General features: G+C 34.6%; 1 protein-coding gene and 1 long non-coding RNA gene across 2 annotated transcripts; both read left to right on the forward strand.

The window, feature by feature from the left end:
• The first annotated feature begins 1,500 nt into the window (after window positions 1–1,500).
• Window positions 1,501–4,142, forward strand: LOC112769338 (uncharacterized). Its single transcript, XM_025813830.3, has 2 exons — window positions 1,501–1,815; window positions 2,700–4,142. The coding sequence occupies exon 2, from the start codon at window positions 3,196–3,198 to the stop codon at window positions 3,865–3,867; it is 672 nt and encodes a 223-aa protein (XP_025669615.1). The 5' UTR covers window positions 1,501–1,815; window positions 2,700–3,195; the 3' UTR covers window positions 3,868–4,142.
• A 7,048-nt stretch (window positions 4,143–11,190) lies between these two features.
• LOC112769340 (uncharacterized) lies at window positions 11,191–18,291 on the forward strand. The gene is made up of 5 exons (XR_003186458.3): window positions 11,191–11,433; window positions 14,459–15,532; window positions 15,630–15,684; window positions 15,764–15,885; window positions 18,003–18,291. It is a non-coding gene; the product is annotated as an uncharacterized lncRNA (long non-coding RNA).
• Window positions 18,292–22,214: the final 3,923 nt, after the last annotated feature.

Consider the following 22,214-nt stretch of genomic DNA (forward strand, 5'->3'; position numbering starts at 1 on the left):
TTGTTATATTTTTTTACATAAAAATCAATTCTATTTTAAATTATGATCAAGTTATATAATAATGTTGCATCTTTTTGGTAACCTGCGAGTATAATCAGGACCCGCGGGTTAAAAATGGGTAGAGTTAGGGTTGGAATATTTTCAATCCGCAGATAGGGTAAGGTTAGATCCAAACCCTACCCTACCCTACCCATTACCACCCTTAGTAATGACAAGATAGAATGCGATGATGATGTCAGTGATGATGTTGATGGTGGTGGTGATACCAATGGGAGTGGGGCAGCGAGATAGAATATTGGCACAACGATATAGATGATAGCAGTAATGATGATGATAAAAGATAAAGGTAAATAAGTAATTCTATTAAAATTTAACTGTTTACAGGATAAATTAACTATTAATTAAATATTTGAATTATTTTTTAATTAAAACAAATTATATAGAAATTATTTTATCATTATTATTGTTTGAATATCTTTTTATTAAAATTTAAAATCTTTTAGGTATCAAAATGACTATTTAGTAAATAAAAACTTGTGTTCGAGTACAATTTCGAACATAGTCTATAATGTATAATAAATTCTCAATTTTTTCTCATTTAAGAAAATAAGGTATAATTTCTTCAATTTAATTTTGATATAAGTAAAATAGTTTTATACGTGTATCTAATTACGTAATATCACAGTAAAAATAATTATCTTTTAGATTGACTGCGTGAATGATTATCCAAAAGAATGATTGTGATTGCACAACTGTATAAAATACTTTTACACTGTCAATGTACTAAAATTAAACTCATAATCTCTTATCATATATTTTATAAGTATGACTAAAATATTAAAAAATAAAAAATTAAAAATTATACTTTGACTGTTTTACACACAACCTGAACCGAACAAAATTTGAGAGCATCTAGGGGTGAGCACGGGTAACGAGTACCCGATTACCCGTCTGAACCCGAACCGAACTAATTAAATTGGTTCTGGAACCAATAGGTAATCGGGTCCGACCCGAACCAAACCAATGTCTCTCTCTAATAATTGGTTTGGGTAACGGTTCTGAGAGTGCTGAATCCGAACCAACCTGTAGACCCGACTATATATATATATACTTTTTAATGATTTTGAGTTTCTCACTCAATAATCCTAACACTAACCGCAATTTTTTCACCCTATGGAATAAATTCTAGCAGAATTGTCTTAAACCTCACTTTACCAGTACGTGATACTATTGTTAGAAGTATTTCTTCTCTAAGTACAGTCACTCCTATTTTATTTAATATATTTAGATTTTAATATATTTGATATTTAAATATATTTAAATTATTTCTATTGATTTTTTATGTTTATTGTATTTAAAAGTTTTTAAAATAAAAATTTTGTTTTTTTATTTTTTATAAATTTCTATTTCATTGAGTATATAATTACCTAAATTGAATTAATCCGTTTTTAATGAATTTAGTTTGATTCATACATACATAAAAAGACATAAATTCAAACTAAACCGAATCCATTATAATTCAATTAGTTGGATTTTAATTTCATCCCAAACCCGAAGGAACCCGACTCACCCCTAAGAGCATCCATCTTTATAACATGTATGTATGTAGGGAAACCCTAACAATTCCTAGTTACTCTTCCACTCTACTTTCTCTTCCACGCCGTTACCACTATTCCTCTTCGCTGCGACACTGACTCCAACCCCTCCTTCAGTTCGCCGTTTTCCGCCGAGCTTTTCCGCCGAGCTTTTCCGCATCTCGTCCGATCCACCGCCGCCCCTCGAACTTTGCCGCGCTCTGTCGTCGTTCTAGTCCTGGTATGGTTTCTGCGTCCAGTTCTGATTGTTTTTGCTGCTATTCAAACTTTATACGCTTGTTGTTGTTGCTGCTGCTGGTTTTGAAATTGTCACTGTTGTTGATGATGGTTATTTTAGTCAATAATACATTTATTTAATTTTTTTTCAATGTCCCTAGAAGGTAAATGCAGAAATTTTGATTCCAGTTTCAAAATTCATCCACCATGTCTTCACCACAAATTTGTCTTAGATCTTGCTTTAATTCCATCTTGTTCTACTTCTTCCTGAACATGTATATACTTCTTAATCTTTGTCATAATGCTTTGAAACTTTAAATTGAATTATTTCTTCTATTAATGCGTATTTTAATTTGCTTTTTCATTCAATCTTATTGAGTTATTTAATTTAACCTACGAGGGAAACCAAGTTTTTGTTCACTTGGAATTTGCATAAATATAATATGTAATTTGTTATGCTTTTCTCTTTAAAATAGATTGCGCTGGTATGCTTTGTGACTTTGTTATGTGGAGCCACACATAGTTTTTGATGTATGCTCAATACATGTTGTGAATGTAAGTGACAATGGAGTGATTGTATGACATCTTGATGAATGATGATGAGTAGCTGGGAAAAAAAATTGCAAAACAATGAGTTGTAAGATTCAATGCCAGATTTCTTACTTGATGTTCTGGTAATGATTAAACAGAAAAATTGTTTAGATTTCTCACACACTCTCTTAATAAAAATTACACAATATAAACTTTTATTTTTCATTTTATCTTTCTACCTTTTCAACTTGAAGGAATCTCCTTTTATAGGAAAAATTTTGGGTATCCAAATGCATTTAGGTGAGAAGATTTCAATATTTGAGGTGCCATTTTTTAACATTGGACTTCATAATGCAGTGGGAACATAAGACAAGTGAAGACCAAACCAGCTGGGCAAAGAAAGTGTAGCTGGTCAAAACATGGCACATGGTTTGAATTTTTTGTATTGTTTTAGGGGATAAGAAGCATATTAAGAAGGTAGGAGGAAAACTGAAGATTTTTTCCCAACCCCTCTTGAAACTTGAAAGCATGCCACATAAGCAAAAATTCTGCTCCCATGGTTCTTCTGTTAAGACGTAAAGTAGATACACACCCTTGTAGTTGTAGACCCGCTAGCCTATTCCCTCGTACCATCTCAGCCATTACCACCAAGCTCTTGATTCTTGTGACCAAAAGAAGCCAACTCGAAAATGCAAATCTACCTATTTTGATTCCACCATTTATTGATAACATAACCAAATCCCCCAAAATAATTTAACTGAAAAAAAAAAAGAAATTTTATTCGGCCACCAACTATTTTCTTAGTCATATTTCAAATTACACTGCCTCCGATCTTAGTGATTGTACAACAACGATGGCTGCCATCATTTTCCGAAGGTTAAGATTAGCCTCTACAATCCTAAGACCCTCTTTTTCTTCCTCTTCTTCAACCAACCCGTTATTCAATAACCCTAAGCCCTTATTCTTAGAACCCTTCTCCCAATCAATAAACCCTTTTCTCACCAATTCATCACTAACAAAACCAAGATTCTTCTCCACAAATGATTCCGAGAAACCTGAAAGTCCATACCCAAGCCAAAATCCTAATTTCAAGCACCAAGAAATCGAAGGACCCACAGTTGAGCGTGACGTCTCACCCCTGGCGAATGAAACACGAGAGGTTTTGGAATCGATCATGAAGAATGTCTACAAGCTGAGCAAGGTGGTTGCAGTTCTAGGTCTGGTTCAACTTGGTCTTGGATCTTGGATCGCTTACAAAACCGGTTCTTCACCATTTTCGGAGGTTTCTGTTCAGAGCACGCTGGCTTTTGCGTTTCCATTTTCGTTGGCGTTCGTTCTGAGACAGTCACTGAAGCCAATGTACTTCTTCAAGAAGATGGAGGAGCAAGGTAGGTTGCAGATTCTGACGCTTACCATGCAGGTTGCGAAGCAGATGAATCTGTTGTTTGTTAGGGTTCGTGGGGTTTCCATGGCTTGTGTTCTTGGGATCTCCATTGGCTTCTTGTTTGCTGTGCTCTCAAGATGAGGATAAAGGAAAATCATTGATAGTGCTTTGGGGATGTTGATTTTGATGATCCTTTTCTTTTTTCATTTTTGAATTAATGCTCACTTTAGTCCCAATAAACACATTGTAGCCATATCTTGGGATTTGGTGTTCTAAGCTGTCAAAAACTTAAAATAGTTCATAGATTCACAAATAAATGTGAGTTAAGTTAATTCTTACTTCCTCAAAGCGATACTTGTTATCAATGTTATCAAGACCTTTTAATTATTTATAGCACCAAAGTGAATATTAACTCTTGTATTTGTTTATTTATTTATATTGTTTTTATTTGTTTTCAGACTGGAATCCAGTTTGGGTTTACTTGGATACCGATGACACAGATTGCGGAGATTAAAGAAATTATCTTTCTTTGATCGGTTGAGCTTACTCTATAGCAAACCCCAAAGAAGCAGGAATGTGGGGAATAAGATCCCTAATTACATTATCATTTATCAATAAGTAATGTGGTAAACTAAGGCAGTGGATTTCTGTAAAAGAAAAAAACAAAAAACTAAGGCAGTGGATTATGCAACTTGTGCTATCTTATTCGCAGTTTTATTTCCTTTCCTCATGTAGTGAGTACTGAGTAGTGACCTAGATGGCTAGATGGACCTTACTTTTAAGTTAAAAGATGGCAAATACAGGTGATGAGTTTGAATGAGTGAAATTTTTTTAGTGAATACCCATTTCGGTTTCTGATAATTTGTCAGAGACAAATAAATGAAACTCCAATCTTAAATGAAAAATTAACATATAATTAAAGACTTCATGGAAGGTAGTTGCATATACTTGTGTACCCTGAGACACCGAATCTTTTGGCCGCAAGATATGAAACTTTCTTCAGCACATCCCTTTTGGCCGCAAGATATGAAACTTTCAGCTTCTGATGCATCTGAAAATCCAACAAACCCTCCCTTACTCCAGGATAAATTTGGCCTTCCCTTACTCCAGGATAAATTTGGCGAATATTAGCTTCAAAATCATCCACGGAAGTGTCGAATTCCAGGAAGTAAAACTAGCCATATTAACCCCTAAAAATTGGGGTTCAACAAAACTTAAAAGCAAAGAGATCAGCATCAACCTTCATGTCTTTCTTGCTCTCATTCAACTTTAATCTTTCTTCTATAATATCCTCCTAAATAAAATTTCTGAAACGAATATAATTGTTAGTCAAATGACTAATTGTTTAATTGTTTAATAAAATTTATAATAAGATTTTTTTTTAAGTTGGTTAACAAATGGCAAAATTTTGTTTTTAGGTAAAACTAATTGTTTATCTTTTAAAAGCACATAAAAAATATGAGTGAAGAAGAATTTGGGCGAAATATACTTTGTTGAACATCAATTATTCATTGATTTTAAAGATGATGAATGAAAAAGAATTTGTGAGAAATATGCTTTGTTCTATCACCTTTGATGTATCTACCATTAAGTTATGCAATGCATATTGTATTATCTTCAAACAGAACAGTTTGAGCTATTTTTCTATCAGTGAGTCTACATGATGATAGAATATATTGGATTAAACTCTTGAGCCAAAAATACTCACAACTTGCTCCATGTACCGCTAGAATTTTAACATGATTAGAGGATGTTGCTGCTATCGTCTATTTGGTAGACCTCCATGATATAGCTGTATCACTATATGTGAATAGGTATCGTGTTTGAGATTTTTCTTTGTGTGGATTAGACAAATATCCTGTATCTACATAACCAACTAATTGTGACTTGGATTCATATAGATAAAATAGTCCCATATCAACTATTCTATGAAGATATCAAAAGATTTGTTTGATTCCATTCCAATGTCTTCTGGTTGGAGAGGAACTATACTTTGTTAGTAAATTCACAACAAATAATATGCCAGGTCGTGTATCATTAGCAAGATACATTAGTGCTTCAATGACAATAAGATATAGTACTTCAGGATCAAGGATATCTTCATTTTCTTCTTTAGGACGGAATTAATCATTTTCCACATCAAAAGACCTTATGATCATTGGGGTACTTAATTGATATGACTTATTCATATAAAATCTCTTCAAGATCTTTTCTTTATATGTTGTTTGATGAATAAAGATCCCATTGTTTGTATGCTCGATCTGCAAGTCGAGATAAAATTTAGTCTTTCCGAATTCTTTTTTTTCAAACTCTTCTTTTAGAGCTTTTATAATTGTTGGAATCTCTTCAACAGTTTTAATAATATTTAAGTCATCAACGTACAACAGCAATCATAATGAATCCAGATTCAGATTTCATTATGAAAACACATGGGCAGATATAATCATTTTTGAATACCTTTTGGCCAGATATTCAGTAAGACTATTATACCACATTTCGTCAACATTGTTTTAGACTATGTAAAGATCTTTACAATTTGACTGCTGCACTACATTCATTAAATGCATTTGTAGTTTATGGTATGTGAATAAACTGATCAAATAACGCAATGTTATTGTATCTAATACAGGAAAATATGTTTCTTCATAATCTATATCGGATCTTTGTGAAAAACCTTGTGTCATAAGTCGAACTTTGTAACGTACAACTTTATTTTTCTCATTTCGTTTTCTCACAAATACCCATATGTATCCGACATGTTTTACATCTTCTAGTGTACATACTACAGATCCAAATACTTCATGTTTTGCAAGTGAGTCTAACTCAGCTTTCATAACTTCTTTTCATTTTGATCAATCATTTCTTTGTCGACATTCTTCGACTGTTTTTTACTCAAGATCCTTACTTTCATGCATGATGTGTAATGTCACATTATATGCAAATATTTCATTGACAATTTTTTTATTTTGGTTCTATTTTTCTCTTGTAAATACATAATTTATTGAGAGCTCATCATTTTCACAATTTTCAGAATTTCCAAGTTCCTGAACGTCTTCTGGCATCAAAACTATATCAGAATTTTGGACAATTGCAGATGTCTTTACTATATCTTTATATTTTTCAACAAGAATAGTATTTACCTCTTTTCTTTTTCGAAGATATTTTGTCTTTGGAATCGCAGGCCTACCACGCTTCTGGCGTGAATTTGTCTCGGTGACTATTTGTCTGGCTAGGACATTAATTCGAATTGGGACATTTTCAGCTGGTATATAGGATTTAGTTATTCTCTTTGTATCAGAAAATGTATCAAGCAATTCATTTGCTATTTATTTGCAAATGTATATTCTTTTAAATTTCTAGTTCACATTGCTCTGATCGAGGATTTAAATGCATCAAGGATGATGCATTCTAATTAAGTTCCTTTTCAAGAAGCTTATTCTCTCTCCTTAATATTGAAAATTTTGATTAATCAAAATGACAATCTACAAATCAAGCTTTAAATACATCTCTAGTTTGTATCTCTTGATACCTCATTATAGAGGAAGAATCATATCCAACATATATCCCTAATTTTTTTTTTGGAGTCCTATTTTGATGCGATAAGGCGGGACAATTAGAATATATATCGCACATTTGAATATTCTCAAATGGAAAATATTTGGCTGCTAGCCAAAAGCTAATTGTAGAGGAGAAAATTGGAGGTAACTTATTGGCCTTATGCGAATAAATGCAACAACATGTAAAATGACATGCCCCAAGCAGAGGTCGGGGGATTTATTCTCATAAGTAAGGGTCTAGCAAACAAATGGATTCGTTTAATAAGTGACTCTGCTAGTTCATTTTGTGTATGAACACGAGTTAGCGGATGTTCAACACTTGTATCATTGACCATACAATAAGCATCGAAAGTTTGAAAAGTGAGTTCAACGGCATTATTAAGATAAATTGTTTTGATTGAAATTTCTGAAAATTGTGTTTTTAATCAAATAATTTGAGCAAGTAATCTCGTAAACACTAGGTTGTGAAAAGACAATAAGCACACATGTGACTATTTCGAATATGCGTCTAATAGGACTATAAAACATCTAAAAGATCTACATGGTGGATGAATATGTCCATATATATCACCTTAAATCCTTTCTAAGAATTCAGGAGACTCAAATCCAATTTCCACTGGTGATGACTTTAAAATTAGCTTTCCTTGAGAACATATAACACAACAAAATTCACTAGATTTAAGAATCTTCTAGTTTTTTATTGAATGTCCATGGAAATTTTCAATAATTTTTCACATCATGGTTATTCCAAGATGACCAAATCGATCATGCCAAATTGTGAATTTATTTAGACTAGTAAACTTCTTGTTTACAATGGCATGTGATTCAATTGTACTAATTTTAGTATAATATAATCCAGAAGAAAGTGAGGATAACTTTTCTAATATAAGTTGTGATATATAAGTACTCATAATTTTTCTCATTCGATTCATTATTTTAATATGATATCCATTTCTGCAAATATTTTTAAAACTCAACAAGTTTCTTAGAGATTTAATAGACAATAGTGCATTTTTTATTATGAATTTAGTTCCTTCAAGAAACAAAATTATAGCTTTTCGGAGCCTTCTATCGCTTTGCCTGAGCCGATAATTATATTAACACATTCTTCTTTTGATATAAGATGAATAAAATATATATTACTTTTGAGAATAGTATACGAACTTGCACTATCCGCATGACAAATATTTTCATTATATGTCCTTACCGTTTTCTTCAAAGACAAATAATAATAACAAGATTATATCATAAAATAAGTAAAAGTACATGCACAGTAAAATTGTATATAAAAAAAGTAGAGTAAAACCCCTCCCCGATCTCCTACCATTTATGAAAAGGAACCGGGAAGGGATTTTACTAAAAAAGTATCATATACGAAATTTTACTATTATTATTGTTATTATTTTAGAACTTGATATATTTAATGATTTTAAAATTCTTAATCATAAGCAATAAATTTTATTAAACACAATAATATTTTATTGAACATTATTTATATACATCATACTTGAAATTCAAATGCATAGAAGATAAAACTTAACAAAAAAATTTACATTATTTATTGACATAAGAACTTAACAAATCCAAATATTAAACTTTTCCAACATTGATCAAATGACCAATATTTCCTTCAAGATCTTTAAAGAAATCAGATATTACATAATGAGTGGTGTAATTTTCAACAACATCATTTGAAACAAAATGTGTCTCATTTTCTTTGTCATCCTTTTTCAAGTATGTTTGACAAAGATCAACTAAGTGTCTTGGGGTACGACAGGTACGTGACCAATGGCTCTTTCTACCACAACGGAAACATTTATCCTCTGTTGATTTATTTTGCCATTATTTCTTTCTTTATCCCATTCTGGTGAGATCCTTTCTTGTGAAAATAATTTTCTTTCTTCCACAATTTTTATTGTTACCAAAGTCTTACCATTTATCTTTTTTGGGATTATAATTTGCGGCATTTGCTTCAGAAAATGAGGCGGCGTCAGCTGGGCGCGCTTCGTGATTTCTTAAAAGTAATTCATTGTTACGTTCAGTAATAAGAAGGTAAGAAATTAGCTTAGAGTATTTTTTAAATTCTTTCTCTCGATACTACTGCTGTAGGAGTACATTCAATACATGGAAGGTCGAGAAAGTTTTTTCTAACATGTCATTATCAGTTATATTTCTCCCACATAATTTCATTCGTGAGATAATTTGAAACATTGTTGAATTGTATTCATTTAAATCATGTAGACGCAAATGTGTCCACTCATATTGAACTTGAGGAAGTATTATTGTCTTTTGATTATTATACATTTCTTTAAGGTTTTTCCACAAATCTGTAGGATCTTTTAGTGTGAGATGTTCATTTTTCAATTCTTCCTCAAGATGACGACGAAGAAAAATCATGACTTTGGCTTTATCCTTTTAGGATGCTTTATTTTCAGCCTTAATGGTATCTCCAAGATCCATTGAATCAAGATGAATTTCGGCATATAATATTCATGATAAATAGTTGTTTCTAGATATATCAAGAGTATTAAATTCAATATGAGAGAACTTTGACATAATGAAAATTTATTATATGTGTCTTTCTTAGTTTTTATCAAAGTCTCGTACCGATAATGTATTGTAAAATAAATAAATAAATAAAAAATAAAAAAATATAAATAAAAAAATTTAGTATTAATATTCACCAATATTATTATTTCAATATAATAGAAATAATTCATATATATATTCACTAATATTATATATTGTAACTAGGGGTGGCAAGCGGGGAAGCCCGCATCGTCCCGCCAAAACCCCGTCCCGCCTAACTGCGGGCTGGCGGGCTAAGCCCGCCAAAACTCATTTTTTTACTATTAACTACTAAATAATATATATAATTTCACAACCATATTAATAAATTTATAATTTCTAAATACATACAAAAATTATATTTTTTATATTCACAAACATTAAAATCTTTATAATTATAAATATTGTCTCCAAAGTAAAATAAACATAATCCAAATCATAATTATAAATATTGTCTCTAAAGCAACATAAACATAATCTAAAATACTCAATTTTCATCTTCATACTCTTGTAAGTTGGGTTGGAGGAAGTTGAGTTTTGGCCAAAAAATTACAAAAATACCTCATTGTCAAAAAAATTAAGCCTGGCAGGGAATCCTGCCCCGCCCTGCCAAAGTCCGCGGTTTAAGCAATGTAGATTAGGCGGGCTTTTATTCTTTGGCGGTCCCAATTTTTCAGTCCGGCCTGCCTTTGTTGGCGGGTTACGCAGGTCGGCCCAACGGATTTAGGTCCGTTTGTCATTCCTAATTGTAACATATATATATATATATATATATATATATATATATATATACTTTATTTTTTTATTTATATAGGTATAATATTTATTTTTTAAACTTCATTAAGTATAGTTAATATTAAAAATTTGAACCATTTTTTCGTAAAAAAAAAAAAAACTAAGCCATTCATTTTATAAAAAAAATCACAAGTCACTAAATGAACATTCGTTCATATCACAACAAAGGATATGACTCCTCTAAAATTATATTGTTATTTTAGGGAAAAAAAGTATACCATTAATCACCATTAAATTAAGATAGTGGATCTCACAAATAATAAATATTATAAATTTAAATGTAATTAAAGTATCATTTTACCATTTTTTTAACATTGTCACTTTAAAAAATCTTTTTCCCACAATAAATCTATCCCATCCTTGCCGAATTAAACCTGTTATAATAACGTTAACACAATGTTTGGAATAGCAGATTTTGGAAGGAAGAAAAATGAAAGAGGAGAAAATAGATGGAAAAGTCCATTTTCCTTTGTTTGGATTAGAGTGGAAAAGAGGTAGAAAACAAAAAAAATAGGCGTAGGGCCCATATAATTTTTTTTTTCTCATTGCTTCAATGAAACTGAAAAGGGATGGCCAAACAATGTTAAAATTTTATATTTATCCTTTCAATAACAAAAACCAAACTCCCTAACTCCCTCTCTCAAAAATTGATTTACTTTTCTCCTATGTTGTCGTCCTTCTCAACAGAGCCACCGCAGGTTTCCACCGTCGTCAACATCGCCACAGCAGCTTCGTCGTTGTCGTGAGAGCTCCACTACGTCTTCATCCGTGTATCCGTAAGACAAAGGTGAGTCTTTTTCTTGCACATAATAGTTCGTATTCTTCTTTTGTTTTTCAACTAAGATGTTATTCTGATTTTACATTCTATAGATGCTACTCATCTTTGTAGTCGAAAAATAAGCTATGCCTTTTTCTATGTCTTCAAATGGGTCTTTCATTATAATTCCAAAATCCCTTTATATTTGACCTTATGTTTCACTGTACCAGTTTATTTTGATCCAAGAAGGAAGAATTTTTAACTCATTAGGTATTTACATGATTTATCCTTCTTTTAAAATTATGAGATTTTTTTTAAAAGCTTTATGAAGTCATATATTCTGTTATCAAGGCCTATGATAGTCCCTGCTCCACCCAATTCTTTGATAATCAAGTCTTAATTACCCATTCTCCCTACGTAGTACACTATCTTTCCCTGCACCTTGTCCTTTTGTAGTGTCCCATAATCACAAAAACTACATCTTAATAATTTATTATTAGATAAATACACAAGTTCTTTTAAATCTTATGGAGTGGTCCAAATATGAAAGAAAAGGATTCACTAGTGATTATGAACTCTATGTACATTGTGATTAATAATGTTATAAAAAGTGGATGTGTGAAAAACAAATAAAAAATGTCAAAAGCTTTACCTCTTGAGTGTTGCTGTATATTTAAATAATTTAAAATAAATCTGAATTAAATTAGTTTAATGAAAGATTGGTGGTTGATAATTCCTGACAAATGGCCGATATTTTAGATGATAGATATTAAAGTGGAGATAAGATAAAAATTGACTTTTTATAATTTATATGTCTACTGTTTATGTTATAGGAAGAATTTCTATCTAAATAATTCAAATAACTTAGGGACATAAAAGAAAGTATAGTGTTTTCAACATGGACTAAGCAGCTGCAATGTTCATAGAATATGTACACATGTTCATCAGTTATCACAATTATTTATACATGTTTGATTTGTTAATTTTCTTTTTTATTTGTTTCCTTTTTTGTATTGATTTGATTTCTTAATTACATGTTTAAATTACAACCAAATGTAGTGGTCAACCAAATCAACGTGAAGGCTACAATTTATTCAAAAACTAAGTGTAGTGGTAAAAAGATAATTATTTATTGGTAAAAAAGTAATTGCTAGATTATTATACCCGAGAGTGCAACTAGATCAATAGTGTTAAGTCCCTGAGCAGCAAAAAGTACTTTAAGTTGATCCAAAGTCATGAAAGGACTTGGAAGTTTTTGTGCTAAGGTTATATTTGCTGTTAAACTATTTCCTCCCTAATTGAACTTCCCAACTAGGACCTTGAGCCTGTAATTAACACATATATACATATTTGTATTATGTCCACGCACGTGATTATCATCATATTTATGTAGTATATGTACTTATTAATTTGGGATAAGTATTGTTTTTGTCCCTAATATTGAGGGTCAGAATCGAAACTGTCCCCAACGTAATTTTTTATTTAGAATCATCTTTAACATTTTTTTTCATATTAAAATCGTCCTTTTTAAAAAAAATTTTAATTTTATTACTAAATTACCCATATTTTAATAAATAAAAAATTATAAAATAAAAAAACAAAAGAACACGAGGGGGAGGGGAGGGGAAAAGGGGAAAGGCAAAGGGAGAGGGGGAAGGGGGGAAAGGGGAAGGGGGGATGGCGCCGAAAGAAAGAAGAGAGGAGAGAGGAGCTGCGACGGGGGATAAGAGAAGAGGGAAAGGAGATGCGCCGGCGTTGCTAGGGCTCGCCGCCACGTCGCGTCGTCATCGGGCCTTGGAGGGAGACCACGCCGCTGAGCCGTCGCCGCCGATTTGCCCATGAGATGCCGTCGGGGAAGCGCCAGTGGTTCTGCTTCATCTTCTGCATCTGCTTCAGATATGCTTCTGCATCTGCATCTGCTTCTTTTTCTGCTTCTTCTTCTGCTTTAGCTTATGCATCTACTTCATCTTCTGCATCTGCATTTTCTTTTGCTTCTACATTTGCTTTTGCTTTGTTTTTACTTCTGACTCTGCTTCTGATTCTGATTTTGTGTGTTGATTTTGTTGTTGAATTTGACATTGTTGATTCTGAATTTGATGTTGTTGAATTGGGTACTCGTTGAATTTGATGTTGTTTTTTCTTCTGAATTTGATTCTGATTCTGATTCTGATTATTAGTATTTGATGGGAGTAAGGGAGGTGATGGTGGTGGAGTAAGGGAGGTGTTGGTGGTGGTAAAGGTGCTGGTAGTGGTAAAGGATATTTTTGTCCGTAAAAAGTTAAAAAGACGATTTTAATATGAAAAAAATGTTAAGGATGATTCTAAATCAAAAATTACATTGGGGATGGTTTTGATTCTGACCCTCAACGTTAGGGACCAAAACAATACTTATCCCTATTAATTTTGACCCGTTTAATAAATGCCTTATGACATAATTAATATAAATATATTTGCCTATACAAACTTGTTCCAAAAAAATATAAATTTAATAATAAGCAAATAGAGTTTTTATAGTTTAGGATAAAAATAACCTGATTTATTAGCCACTAAAATTATATGTAATTAGATAGATGTATTGAAACATTGCTAATTTAAGCAATTAATAACAGTAGATATTAAGTGCTTCCAGAGCAAGAATATCCGCACAAGAAAGCATTTGTTCACTACATTTTCAACTTATTTTTTTTACATTCTATACAAAATTCTGCGTTGGTTAAATTAGTTTTTGACCATCTAAATTATTAAGTGCTTTTAGTAGCTAAGTCCACTAAATTTTGGTGTTAATCCAATGCATTGATTAATATATCACTTGAAATCTATAGTTTTTAATTTATGATAGTGAGCTTTGGAATCGAGTTTAGTATTTACGAGTTCGTAATAAGTGCCTCATAACAAGGTATTTTTATACTGTGTAATGTGACACCATAATTTTCTATCAAACTTTAGTTTCAATTTTTTTTTCACCGTAAAGGAATTGCTAAAACGTGATAACATATGTTACTTTCTAGTTACTTTTATTATTGATATGTTCACTCTAAACATTATATTTTCATAGATGGATAGCGAAAATATTGAAGATGCGAATGTAGAAGACAAAACGAACGTCATACCTGACTCAGGATTTCAAGTAAATCAATTCACTTCTACTGACCTGTATCATGCTGAACCAATACAAATCTTAACTCGTGTCAGGGAAGAGTTAGAAAAGAGATAACAGATTTGTGTCACATCTCTTTCATGTGTTACGGTGCATACGTTGTATTCTTTGAAATTTTTATCATAATATAGGCCTAGGCAAATTAATAACGAAAACTTGGAAAGAGAAAATAGGCGGACGTAGTTAATGACACAGTTACTGACGTCTGAAAAATGCCGAGATGTCATACATACGAGCCCTGAAGCATTTAGGCAGTTATATCAAAAGTTAAGAGGAACTGGTAGAGTAAATGATTCAATTCATTCTACCATTGAAGAGCAAGTCGCTAAATTGCTACAAATTATAGGTCATAATGTAAAAACTAGAACCATGTCTTTCTTCTTCCACCGCTTAGTGTAAGAACCGTAACTAATCAACCGGTTAATTAAGTGATAATATTGCCCAAATTAGATTCCTACAAGTTAGAGTGAGAATTTGAGGATTTAAATATGATTTTTGGACTCAGTGGGTCTTTCTGAGTCAGAAAATGTGTTTTCTGCGAAAAATTGTGAAAAATCACAAACCGACAGTTGAACCAGTTGAACCGGTTCAAGTCTGCCTGGTACTGCGCGAGTAAAAGTGGAAACAATCAAAAACCTTAGAAAAACATTAGAAATGGAAAACCGGGGGTTGATTTTAAAGGTTTGACCCGATGTTGGGCCAAACGGGCTAAAAATGCTAACGAGTTGGACCGGATCCAAGTTGGGTCCAAGCCCAACAATATATAAGTGTATTAAGTGGCCATTTCAGCCACTTTCAAACACAACAAGCAGCAGCAACGTTGAGTGAGAGAAGAGAGGTGAGGGTTACAAGAAGCACTATTCACATTCATCTTCTTTCTCTCATAACTTGAGCTACGGTATTTCGATTCGCGTGCCGTCAGTTGCTACACGAAACTCTCTCCGAGCCCGTTAATTTCATCTAGCCAAAGAGGTATGAATCTCGAAAAATTCTGCCCAGTTTATGTCTTAAGAAATTCGAAAATATTTGGTTTTGGTTTTGAGTGAAATCTTGTGTTTTGGGTGTTTAGGTACACTCTAGCCTTTGATTGATATTGGTTTTGGCTTCTAAAACAGTTGGACAAGGTAAGAGGCTTTGAACTCTTGTGAAATTTTGATTTATTATGAGTCCTAGGTTGATTTGTGATGGTTTGTGTATATATAGTTTGATTATTATGAGTTTGGAGCTTGTTGGTGATTGTTGGAAGCTTGGATTGTGTTGGAAAGCTTGTTGGTGATCATTGTGGTGCTCATCTTAGATTAAGAGCATATTGAGAATCGGTCAAGGTATGGTTTCGGTTTCCTCTATGTAGTATATAATATTCATGGACACTTAGACTAGTGACCCATAGGATAGGTTTGAAAATTTATATGTTATTAATGATTGGTTGGTTGATGATGTACAATGAATTGATATTGTTGATGTTGTTAAATAATGATGTTGAGATATGATGGATTTGGATGAATGAACAATGTTGATTAATAATATGAAGCATGGTTGAGTTGATGATGAAGATTGATAGTGATAACTGATGATTAGTGGATATGTGTTTGGAATGTTATATATATTTGATTATTGAGCTTGAGAATGATGAAGTAGGATGGAATGATTGGTATTAATTGTGAAAAGTGACCCAAGATGGTAGATTGTGCTGTAGAGGGGAGTTTGGTATTGTTTTGGTTGGTTTAAGATATGAAAATTGGTAATTTGTGAACTTTGGGTAAAAGTTGATTTTTTAATGAACTTTGTCTGATCATAACTTTCACCTCGGTTTTCAAAATTGGTTGAAATTTGCTTAAAATTAAATTTCATTGAAAACCCTTTAAATCGATATAAAGTTTGCAAAATTTAAAATTTTGTAGAGGAAGTTATGACCAATCAAAGTTGGTGTTGAAAATCTGAAATTCAACAAAGTTGCAGAGTTTCAAAATTTCTGATATGTGTGCACGCATAGCCTTGTGCGCACGCACAATCCTGCAAAAATCTTAATCTATGTGGATGCACAGACATGTGCGCACGCACAGGCAGGAGAATGCGTTCTGCTTGCAGCGTTAGCACAGCTTGTGCGCGTACACATCAACGAAGAATTACGACCTGTGCGGATGCACAACCCTGTGCGCACGCACAAGTTGGGAAGGGTCGTCTGTTGGGGGCGCTAGCACACCCTGTGCGAGTGAACATACCTTATAATTTTTAGTACCTGTGTGTACGCACACTTTTAAAATCTTCCTGGTCGTGCGCGCGCACACTCCTGTGCGGCCGCACACGCCCTGTTTCTCAAAATTTTCATTGTTTTTGACTATTCCACCTTTCCAATAAGGTTGTAAGTTTCTCTAATACCATTTTAGGACTCTTGGGCCTAGTTTTGAATATTTAAAACATGGGAAAGAATTTAAGGGATTTAGAAGATATTATTTGGAAAACTTAGAAGATGGAGGTCTAGGTTTCAGGTGTACTGGGGATGGTTTGATGGTATGTGACGAATGGTTGATGTATAAGATGAGAATTGAGGAACTAATGAGTTCGAAATGAAAATGTGAATTGACATTGGTTGAGATGAGTCGAGGACTCGGAATGAGATGGTGGATCCATGACACACTGAAAATGTTTTCTGAAAACCACTGATGTATCATTTTGATATTGAGACTATGAGATGCTATGCGCCCGACAGGGGCTGTGGTTGGATCCCGCCTGTCGAGGTAGCAGCGGCGGCGTAAGGGCGGTGGTTCGTCCCGCTTGCGCTTAGATGCGAGGTCGGTGGCAAGAGTATTCCGCTCGCATCCCTTCGGATCATCAGAGTGTGCAGGCACAAAACCCTGGACAGTGATCCGAGCACTATATCTCGGGGGTTCCCAATAATGATTCCAAAAGGCGACACCTCCATGGAGATGTGTCGGGTTGGCAGTTGAACCGACAATATGATATCACAGCCAGTAGTGCAGACATTCATCATATGCATTTTCTATCTGTTTGCATGCTTTGTCTACTTGTAATGGCTTGCCTATTTGTATAACATGCCTAATTGCTATTTGAATTAATTGCCTTATATGCCAATACTTGTGTTTTACTTGCATTGTATATTATCTGTGTTTTCTACTGGGATTGAGAAGGTCTTGAAGGCGGTGGCGATGAGATCGCATGGAGGATAGGTTGGTGAAGGCTGTGGGACAACAATGTTTGGTTAGAAAAGAAATCCCCTAAGATAGATTACCCGGTTTAGTTATATTAAGATTGATATATTTATGCTTATTTGTTTTAGTATGCTTTAAGATTGAATCTTGTGATGGATATGGAGCTTAGGATTATCTTTGGCGTCCCGGGATCTTATATCGTACATCACTGGGCACTATTACCATACTGAAAACCTCCGGTTCTCATACCATATTTCTGTTGTGTTTTTCAGATGCAGGTCGCAACACACCTCGGTGAGTTGTCTGGTTGGTGACAAAAGCAGAGGATCCGAACATCTTTTGAGTCTTTTGGTTTATTTTATATATGTCTCTCACTTTTGTATTTTGGTTTTGCCTAGAGGCTTGTATTTGAGAGAACAAATTTGTATAAGTTGTTTTTACTATCTGGTTCTTTCTGGTCTGTATATGGCTAGCCGGGTTAAACTCCGCGAGCCGTGGCTAGTTTCCTATAATACTATACCACTATCTTTTGATATATCTTATCTGTATCTTGTGCTTTAAGTTAGAAGCTTCGTTAGCACATTTTGCGCTTTTTAAATTCTGACTTGGAGCTATATCCTTCATCGGGCTTCTAGATTATACTATATATATATATATATATATATATATATATATATATATATATATATATATATATATATATATATATATATATATATATATATATATATATATATATATATATATGAGCTTAGAACTGTCGTAATCTCTGATTAACCTTGGCTTTATGACGCGAGGTAAATCTTAGGCTAATTAGGGTGTTACATTTAGTGGTATCAGAGCGGTTCGTCCTCGTGAGCCTGAGCGATGGACCGATTGTGCTTCATTGCATACTCTGTGTGTCTTTTCTTTGATGCTATTAGGTTATCTACTTGATATATCATAGCATGCTTGTTTTTGAGTGCCTATTTGGGATAATTGAAGCACTAGACTTTTGATATTGAGACTGATCACCTTGATATCGATTGTTTGGTGTAGACAGGAACCCTAATGGCCACTCGTGAACGAGGTCGATCACGTACACAAGAAAGTAGGAATGAGCAACCAGCTAATAACCATGCCAAGTTCATGGCGGCGATGACGAATCTGGCAAACACCATGGAAGCGAATGCTGCTGCGACTCTGTAAGCTATGCAGAGGTTAGCTCAATCGGCCAGAAGCGGAAACAACTTTGGAGAGGGTGCTGAGGGCAACTTGAGTGTGTATATATATATATATATATATTATGTATGAGCTTAGAACTGTCGTAATCTCTGATTAACCTTGGCTTTATGACGCGAGGTAAATCTTAGGCTAATTAGGGTGTTACATTTAGTGGTATCAAAGCGGTTCGTCCTCGTGAGCCTGAGCGATGGATCGATTGTGCTTCATTGCATACTCTGTGTGTCTTTTCTTTGATGCTATTAGGTTATCTACTTGATATATCATAGCATGCTTGTTGTGAGTGCCTGTTTGGGATAATTGAAGCACTAGACTTTTGATATTGAGACTGATCACCTTGATATCCATTGTTTGGTGTAGACAGGAACCATAATGGCCACTCGTAAACGAGGTCGATCACGTACACAAGAAAGTAGGAATGAGCAACCAGCTAATAACCATGCCAAGTTCATGGCGGCGATGACGAATCTGGCAAACACCATGGAAGCGAATGCTACTGCGACTCTGTAAGCTATGCAGAGGTTAGCTCAATCGGCCAGAAGCAGAAACAAATTTGGAGAGGGTGCTGAGGGCAACTTGAGAGGTGTTCCGAGAACTCTAGCTACTTTTCAGAAAGCTGACCCGCCGGTTTTCACTGGTTCAACAAACCATACTGAAGCAAATAACTGGTTCCAAGCTGTGGAGCGTGCATTGCTAACTCAACATGTACCGTATGACCAGTTCGTAGAGCATGCAGCTTATCAAGTAGTGGGAGACGCTCAGCAATGGTGGCGAGAAGAGCGCCGACTACTACACCAACAGAACGTGAGCATTACTTGGGCGTTATTCAGGGAAGCTTTCTACAAGAAGTACTTTTTTGAGTCAATAAAAGAGGTCAGAGAGTTGGAGTTCTTACAGCTGAAGCAAGGGTCCATGACTATAGCTGAATACACTAGTAAGTTTGAGGAACTTTGTAAGTTCTCGAGGATGAGTAAGGGTGCCCCTGAGTCCTATGAAGGCTGGAAATGCGTTAAATACGAAGTAGGACTGAGGGAAGATATCAGGCGTGCTGTGGCTCCATTGGAGACTAGGAGATTCTCTGAATTGGTGGACAATGTGAGGGTTGTTGAAGAATACGCAATGACGGTAGCCTCGTCAAAGGACATTCATGGAGGAAATATTAGTAGGGAACGCGATGATTACCTCGGACCAAAGGGACAGAACTTCAAGAAAGATGGACATATTCCTCAGTATTTGCAAGGTCAAGGAAACTTCAGAAGGGACAACAAGGCCCAGTTTCATCAGGCAAAATAAAATGGTCGATGCTATGCTTGTGGGAAACCTGGACATATATCTAAGTATTGTCACCGTAGGAAGAACCGAGATGAGGGTCAGAATCAATAGTCATGCCGTGTGTGTACCTTGGATACACGTGATGCGACGGGGTCGGATCCTCCGACGAGAGGTAAGCGTATGCTTTGAGTATTAAATTGCTTGGATATGGGGATAACCTAGTTCTATATCTGCAAGTCGCCGTTAGGATTACAAGGGCTTAGAGTCGTGTTGAGAGTAAACCATGGGAAAAGAAGGATTCTAGTGGTAGTAGTCGAGGATTTTGGACTTGTGATGACGAACAATCCGAGTGGACGTACCGAAATGGTTACCAGGCATGACTATAAGTCTTGTCGGTACCCTGTGTGGGTGATGGGTGCGGTTCAGCACTAGTGGCAACGAAAATACCGACTGACGCCTTTGCGGTTTTTAAACTATGATTTTTGCAGTTTTAAGGTTTAAAATGATTTTCGAATATGGTTTGGAGCTTTGGTTTAAATAATTTGGTTTTGAAACTAGGATTGGAACTTTCGATCAAATGATACGATTTAAAAAGGAAGGTGAGTCCTAAGATTTTCTTAACTTGCGATTTTGGTTTGCAAAATTTAACTTATCCAAAAAGGGATTCAAATGGAAAGGTTTTGATTTAAGGGTTTCAATGAATTTAGGAAAATCATGCTTTAAGATGATTGATTTACAAATAAAATATTTTTGACTCTTTTAATAAGGTTTTAACAATGGACTCATTTAGATTGAACTTGTTTTAAAGGTTTTGAAAAATACTACAAATCGGTATTTGGTTTAAGGAAAAATCTTCGAATTCTTAACGACGATAATCAGAGTGATGCAGCGAAAGGCGAGAGAGTTTTCAGACTTTGAAGCAGAAGTTAACTTCAGCACCTGTTTTAATCTTACCGAAACCGCATGAACCATTCGAAATGTACTGTGTTGCTTTTCTGAAGGGTTTGGATTGCATGTTGATGCAACATCGGAGTGTGGTAGTAGCCGCATTGAGTCGAAGGTCCTTGACAATTGCTTGGATGAGGATCAAGGGGGAGGAGTTAGTGGATAAGTTGTGGATCTTAAGTTGGATATTGGTGAAGTCGCCAGAAGAGCTTGTTTGTATCAGTTGCAGATTTCAAGTACGTTTAAGACGGAGATTCAAAAGGCTCAGCAAGATGAGCAGAAGTTTCAACAATTATTTCAACCAGTTGGTGAGAAGAGACATGAAGAATTCACTAAGGATGGTGAAGGATTATGGAGATATAAGGGAAGAATTTGCATACCATATGTCGGGAGTTTGAGGCAAGACATATTGTTGGAGGCTCACATCAGTGGGTTTTCTATTCATCCAGGAAGCACGAAGATGCATTAAGACTTAAAGGAGATGTTATGGTGGTCTGGGATGAAAGGTGATGTAGCTTCAACGGTATCGAAGTATTTGACGTGTTAGAAGGTGGAGGTAGAGCATCAGAAACCGTCGGGGATGCTACAGTCTCTTGAAATTCCTCAATGAAAGTGGGAAGAAATTGCAATGGACTTTGTGAACGGTTTACTGAGGACTAGGTCGGGATTTGATGCAACTTGGGTGATCGTGGATCGCTTAACCAAATCCGCTCATTTTCTGCCTATCCGAGTGAACTGTTCTATGGAAGAGTTAGCGAGGTTGTATATAAAGGAGATAGTAACGTTGCATGGTGTGCCGTCCGAGCATAGTATCGGACCGTGATTCCCGATTCACTTCAAGATTTTGGGGAGATTTCCAAAGAGCTTTCGGTACGAGGCTATGTCTCAGTACCGCATATCATTCACAAACAGATGGATAGTCGGAAAGGACTATTCAGACATTGGAGGATATGCTCAGAGCGTGTGTATTGGATCAACTCGGGAGTTGGGATCGTTACATGCCATTGGTGGAGTTTGCGTACAACAATAGCTTTCATTCGAGCATT

Source organism: Arachis hypogaea, chromosome 18 (genome assembly GCF_003086295.3).
Source record: "Arachis hypogaea cultivar Tifrunner chromosome 18, arahy.Tifrunner.gnm2.J5K5, whole genome shotgun sequence".
Lineage (NCBI taxonomy): Eukaryota > Viridiplantae > Streptophyta > Magnoliopsida > Fabales > Fabaceae > Arachis > Arachis hypogaea.

Bases quoted from the DNA above. Each gene is read 5' to 3' on its own strand.
- LOC112769338 (XM_025813830.3), top strand. From the start codon at position 3,196: ATGGCTGCCATCATTTTCCGAAGGTTAAGATTAGCCTCTACAATCCTA.